This window comes from Macrobrachium nipponense, chromosome 39 (assembly GCF_015104395.2).
Source record: "Macrobrachium nipponense isolate FS-2020 chromosome 39, ASM1510439v2, whole genome shotgun sequence".
Classification (NCBI taxonomy): domain Eukaryota; kingdom Metazoa; phylum Arthropoda; class Malacostraca; order Decapoda; family Palaemonidae; genus Macrobrachium; species Macrobrachium nipponense.
The window spans coordinates 51514311-51521146 of NC_061099.1; the positions used below are offsets into that span (position 1 = coordinate 51514311).

Consider the following 6836-nt stretch of genomic DNA (forward strand, 5'->3'; position numbering starts at 1 on the left):
TTTATCTTGTATATATGTATAGCAACAAATTTAGTAGCTCAGCAGTATCATCCTTTTTTTTCATTTCAGATGGAAACAAAAGTCAGGAGTCCTGATTGCCCTTATGTGATCATTGATGTGCGTCCATATAACGAATATGAAAAGGATCACTTGGCCACTGCTGTATGTCATCCATTTTCGCGAATGTCAAGAGCTGTAGGGTGGGAATGTCCAGCTATGCTTATTTACAAAAACCACCCTGAATTTATTATTGTAATTTATGATGAAGGAGAAGATGTTGGGCCTGAGGTTGTTGCCACATTGCAGCATCGTGGGTATGAAAATGTGTTTCTTTTAAGTGGAGGGCTTCGCTTAGCTCGAGATAAATTTGGGCCTCCTTTAGTTACAAATGAAATCTCAACTATTGTGAAACAAGAGGTTATAGAGGCTATTACTCTACAGTTGTCTCACATTGTTTTACCACCATTAAGTATGGCAGAAGCATCAGACTGGTGGGAAGCCACAACTAAACTTCCAAATGCTTCAGACTCAGCAAATAACGAACTATCTAACAGGACTTCCATGCCCTCCACTGGACGACAGACTTCCAGATCACAAATAAAAACAAAAGATGGTCAGTCAGTTCCACCTTGGCGCTAGAGACATGATAAGCTCTCTTCACATCAATTATATAGGTTGTAAAGCATAACTCTTAAGTTTTTATTATTTTTGTATACTAGAACATGTCAAATTTTACTGGGATCAGAGTTTTTCTGCCGTAATAATTAGTTGAGTGGCTATAGTGCTGTAAGTGTGTCTGTTCAACATTTTTATAAATGCAAGTGTATGCAGTCTTTTCAGGATGAATTATTAACATTTTCAAGTACAGGCAGTCCCTTCTCACTGGCAGCATCAGTTAATGGCTTGTCAGTAACAACGCTTGGCGAACGATTTCGTTAACCAGATTTTCACCACCAGGAAGCTGTTTATTAGCATGAGTAAGTGGTTTATTGGTGTTAGTAAGCAGTTTAATGGGGCTGATAACTGGTTAACAGCACTGCTAAGTGGTCTATTGGCACTTACGGTGCCATAAATGCCATTTATTACCATAATTATTGTGGTGATATGGTTAACGATGATTTTTGGTTATCAGCGCTTAGCCAGGAACAGAACCCTTGCCATTAACCAGGGACTGCCTGTACAATACTGTGCTGTCACTTTTCATTTGTGATATATATTTTTATCTTCATATGAAAAGTCATTTTTTTTTGTACTGATGTCTTCCTAAGAACCAGGGATACTGGTGAAGGAAAAGACCCATATGATTAAGAAGAAAATTTAGGATTAGGAAAAGTTGCTCTCAGGTGTTTTGACCATTGCTTGATGATATTCAGTATAAAGGTTTGCACAGGTAATATCTGTAATGACAAACTGTAAGTTGAGTACTGCTATATTACTGCTATATATTCACAGCAGTAGATTTTCTTAATGTATAAAGCTCTTTTGAAGGCTATAAGTTACATAGAAAGCATTGAGTTCACCAGAATTTTCCTGAAGATATATATATTGTTCTTTTAAAATAAATGTTCAGTTTCATGTTTATGCATATTTGTGCATTTTGTTATCACTAAGTTGTTGATTTTTTCAGAGTATAGGGTCTTCCTTTATTGTATATGATTCCTTCCCTTTCTGACAAAAAGTAGGTTGGTTCATTACTCAATACAGCATGCATTGTGATTTATAGCAAGTGCCATTGCACTAAATATTAATTTTGAATTTGAATAAGGCAAGTGCATACTGAAGTTGTAATGATGAAGATTTCACGTCAGTGGGAAGGACATGCAAGTTTGAAATTGAGATATTGCTAGTACAGTAGACTGCCACGGATTCATGACAGATGTGTACCACAACCCACTTTGAATAGCTAAAGTCCACGAATACAGTAGTACAGGCAGTCCCTAGTTAACGGGGGGAGGGGGTTTCTGTTCCCGGCCAACACTTCTGACCGAAAATCTCCGCTAACCGAAAATCAGCGATCACAGCACTAATAACCCACTAAATGGCACTGTTAACCAGATATCAGGGCTGTTAACTAAAGATCAGTTCTGCTGTTAACTAAAGATCTGCACCGCCAACCGGAGATCAGTGCCAAAAGTCCAGTTAACAGTGTCGCTGGACAAATACCATAAAACCGGATAGCCATTAACTGATGCCACTGTTAGCCCTTGCCTGCCTGTACCTCAGACTTCAAACTTAATTGGTTCCAGAAGGCTGGTCAAAATGCAGTTTTCAAAATATGAAACAAATATCCCATAAGAAATAAAGGGAATCAGGGTAATTCGTTCCAGCCAACCCAAAAAGCCTCCCCTTTTCTAATTTTTTTTATTATAATAATGTTCAAAAGGAAACGGAAATGGTCTTATTAGGCAAAGGTTGGCAACAAATTACTTTTATTAAAATTTTACAAGGATAATTAAAGGAATTGTTCGTGTGTTGTGTGTGAGAGAGAGAGAGAGAGAGCGAGAGAGAGAGAGAGAGAGAGAGAGAGAGAGAGAGAGAGAGAGAGAGAGAGAGAGTAATCAGCATGTGTGATTGTTGATGTGTATACACTTGGATCTTAAGTGCAAGAAGGAGATTAATTATGCTGCAACACATCAACTTACTGTTAGCAAATGGCAGAATTTCAAATAAACAACTTACTGTTATCAAATGGCAGAATTTAAAATATACGTGACAATTTTGCAAACAAATAGGTTTTAAGTAAAGAATGTAACTAAGCAAAGGAGAGAGAAAGAGAGATTAAATCACTTTCCACAAGAAAGTCATTTAAACAAAAAATCAAAGGCACACAGCAGCTGAACGCAACGCTAGTGTGTTTATTATGGAGCCGAGTTACTTTTACAGTGTTAAAAAATCGTAAATAGCAAGTGTCACTTGATGGGTATTTTACCGTAACAAAAAGAAGTGATTTGGGCAAATTGAGTATAGGTATTTTACCCATAACAAAAAGAAGTAATTTGGGCAAATTGAGTGTGGGTGAAAGAAATGGGCAAATAATCATCCCAGCCCAGCTGGTAAGTCAGTGGGAAGCAGACCTCTATCTCCCACCCAATAACCCACCACCATCCCTTTCCTCTCTATTGTCTCATTTGTTGCATTGTACCCTGCCTTGATCAAGCAAGACTTTATTTTTTATTGCTATATTGTATTTGATTTTTTTCATGTGTCATTATGATAACCCTTAAATGCCTAAGCGGTATTTTAAAAATCGTCTCCCGTATGCCGGCGGCGTTCGCAAGTGAGCGCCGAAGCGGAAACATTTTTTTTTTTTTAAATCACAGCACGCTTAGTTTTCAAGATTAAGAGTTCATTTTTGGCTCCTTTTTTTGTCATTGCCTGAAGTTTAGTATGCAACCATCAGAAATGAAAAAAAAAAAAATACATTATCATATATAAATACAGTTGACCCCCCGTATTCGCATTCTCCGGATTCGCGGACTCACACATTCATGGATTTCTCTCGGGAACGTTTCCCTGCATTATTTGCGGAAAATTCGCACATTCGCGGTATTTTTCTATGAGAAATATCCACAAATTCCTGGATTTTGTTATCAATTTCATCATAAAATGCACTTTTTGTGATAAAACTATTAAAAAAACCAAGTATGAAACTTTTTAGTGGTTTTTCTTAAGTTTTAACTAACAAAATAGGCTGTTTTTAGCGTTTTTATAAGGGTTCCAAACATTTGCGGATTCTAACTATTCGCGGGGGGGTCTGGTACGCATCCCCCACGAATACGGGGGGACCACTGTATTGGGATATATGACAGCGCAAAAAAATTTCATATATAATTGTATACAAATCGCGCTGTGAGCAAAACGGTTAAAGCTAACGAGTTAAATTTTTGGTTGTTTGGTAGTTGTAACTACTAAATTGCGATCATTTTGGTATATAACACATTGTAAAACGATCAAGGCAACAGAGAAAATATCACAAAATGATGCATGAATTCGTAACGCTCTGACATAAAAAAAGCTGTTTTCAAAAATTCGCCATAAATCGAAATATTGTGCTAGAGACTTCCCGTTTGTTGCAAAATGAAGGTAATTGATTGGGTATTACTAGACTGTAAGTGTTGTACCTTACAATTGCAGTTTTTGACCATTTTGGTCGAGTAAAAGTTGACCGAAGGTCGAATTTTTTCTATATCGTTATTTATATGAAAATATTTCAAAACTAATATAAGCTGCAACCATGTGTTGTTTGTTGTTGTATTCTACATGAAATTGCACACATTTTCATATATAAAACTTTATGTAACGGTTAATTTAAAATGGTGCAAACATTACGACAATCGGACGAAAAAATTTATGCTTTTTTTCGGAAGAGTTACCGTGCGGACGTAAGGGAAATGTTTTTTTCATAAATTCACCATAAATCGAAATATTGTGCTAGAGACTTCCAATTTGTTGCAAAATAAAGGTAAATGCTTGAATATTACTAGAATGTAATAGTTTTAGCTTACAATTGCGTTTTTTGACCATCTCGGTCGAGTCAAAGTTGACCGAAGGTTGAAATTTTGGCACATCGTTATTTATATTAAAATATTTCAAAACTGATAAAAGCTTCAACCATGGGTTGTTTTTTGTTGTATTCTACATGAAATTGTGCACATTTTCATATATAAAACTTTATGTTGTAATGACTAATTTAAAATGGTGCAAACATTACGACAATCTAACGAAAAAATTCATGATTTTTTCGGAAGAGTTACCACGCGGACATAAGGAAAAAGTTTTTTTCATAAATTCACCATAAATCAAATATTGTGCTAGAGACTTCTAATTTGTTGCAAAATAAAGGTAAATGACTGAATATTACTAGAATGTAATAGTTTTAGCTTACTATTGCATTTTTCGACCATTCCGGTCAAGTCAAAGTTGACCAAAAGTTGAAATTTTGGCACTTATCGTTATTTATATGAAAATATTTCAAAACTGATAAAAGCTACTACCATGGGTTGTTTTTATTGTTGTATTCTACATGAAATTGTGCACATTTTCATATATAAAACTTTATGTAACGACTAATTTAAAATGGTGCAAACATTACGACAATCGGACGTTTTTCAAACAAAATTTTCTAAAAAAAAATTTGGTGTTGTTTGTCAAACAAATAATTGTAGTTCAAACTGACAAACAACACCAAAATTTTTTTAGAAAATTTTGTTTTAAAAACGGAATGTTTGACATAAATGTTTGACAACTGAGGTGCCACTGTACTTAAATCCCCTCTAAAAATGCCTGGATCTGGCTATTTTGATACTTCAAACAAAAAATCCCTCTAAAAATGCCTTATACATGAGTATTTTAATAGTTTTTTCACAAAAAGTACATTTGAATAAGAAAATTATATTAAATACAGTAATTAATGATTATTTCTCAGTGAAAAGAACCGCAAAGGCGACTTGTCCGCAAATCAGTGGGTCCACAAATTGTGAGCCTGCGATTCTGTGCTGGTTTACTGTACTGTAGTACACTTGTATGATTTATTCATAGTTCACTTGACTCATTTTGCCCTTGTTGTCTTTAATCAAAATGTGATATTGATTTATTCATAGTTCAGTTGACTCATTTTGCCCTTGTTGTCTTCAATCAAAGTGTGATATTGAATGTGTTCAGATAAACTGTGAGGAAAGTAATAGTCTTAATTTTTTATTGAATACAAGTTGATAACTAGTTGCTTTGTTTATAGTTATAGAAAAAAAATTAAAAAATTTTGGTTTAGCCTAGGTTTCATAAGTTTAGGCCGATATGAAGCATGTTATTACTTAGACGGTTTTAGATGTTTTTTTCTATTTATCTCAATAGTTGACCATTTTATACAACTCTGAAAACAAGACAAGCTCAGACGTAGATCTTTTAGCAGGAATTTGGTTGGATGGACCAAGCAGTTATTTCTTGTGTTTCATACAAGTATACGTATATCTTAGATATTTCAAAATGAACAACACTTTGTTAAAAAATGAACATCCACTTGTCATTTTGTGCAAAACACTGATTTAAACAACGTAACTGACATAACTGGAGCAAGAAACAGCTGTGTGCTGAGGTTAGTTACTTTTAACTATGACATGTTTATTAAGAGTTGTGTTAGAGTTAACAAATTACTGAATGGTGACTTGATAAATAAAAGTAAGATTTTCATGAATCCTTCAAGATTGTAGATATGGCTAACATAAAACAAGCATGCAGGTTGCAAAATTTTTTGGAATAGGCAAAAGCAATGTCCCAACCTGGTGAAATTGCAACTTTGTTTAAAATTTATTGTATGTATACATAAGGATAAGCTGAAATTTTAAACCCAGGGTTTTTAATTTACAAAATTATGTACATACTTATGAATTATGTTCATTTTGACAACCAGTGATGTTGATGATGTCAGTTGTACTCAGCTATCACTTGGCAACACATGATATTGATAATGTAGGTACAAGTCAGTTGATGATATTTAGAATGGAAGTATTACCAGAATGCAAATGACATATGATGAGCCTGTTTGCAGTGTTCCTCCCGCCAATAGCCAGAACCCGCAGATAGTTGAAGTCTATAAAAACACTTAAAAGTGCCTATTTTGTTATAGTTAAAACTCAAGAAAAACCCACTAAAAATGTTTATACCAGTTTTTTTAATAGTGTTATCACAAAAAGTGCATTTTATGATGAAATTTATTAAAACAACCAGGAATTTGTGGATATATTCCATAGAAAAATACTGTGAATAGGCGAATTTTCCGGAATAATGGAGTTTATGTTCCAGAGAGAAATCCGCGAATCTGAAGTCTGTGAATACAGGTG

General features: G+C 34.5%; 1 protein-coding gene across 1 annotated transcript in view; it reads left to right on the forward strand.

Annotated features, from left to right (window-relative positions):
• LOC135210342 (centrosomal protein of 41 kDa-like) overlaps positions 1 to 3868 on the forward strand; it is a 66103-nt gene extending 62235 nt beyond the window's left edge. The window contains exon 3 of the mRNA XM_064243235.1: positions 70 to 3868. Coding sequence (XP_064099305.1) covers positions 70 to 639 — 570 coding nt within the window. The 3' untranslated portion in view covers positions 640 to 3868. The remainder of the gene's footprint in view (positions 1 to 69) is intronic.
• The last annotated feature ends 2968 nt before the right edge of the window (positions 3869 to 6836 follow it).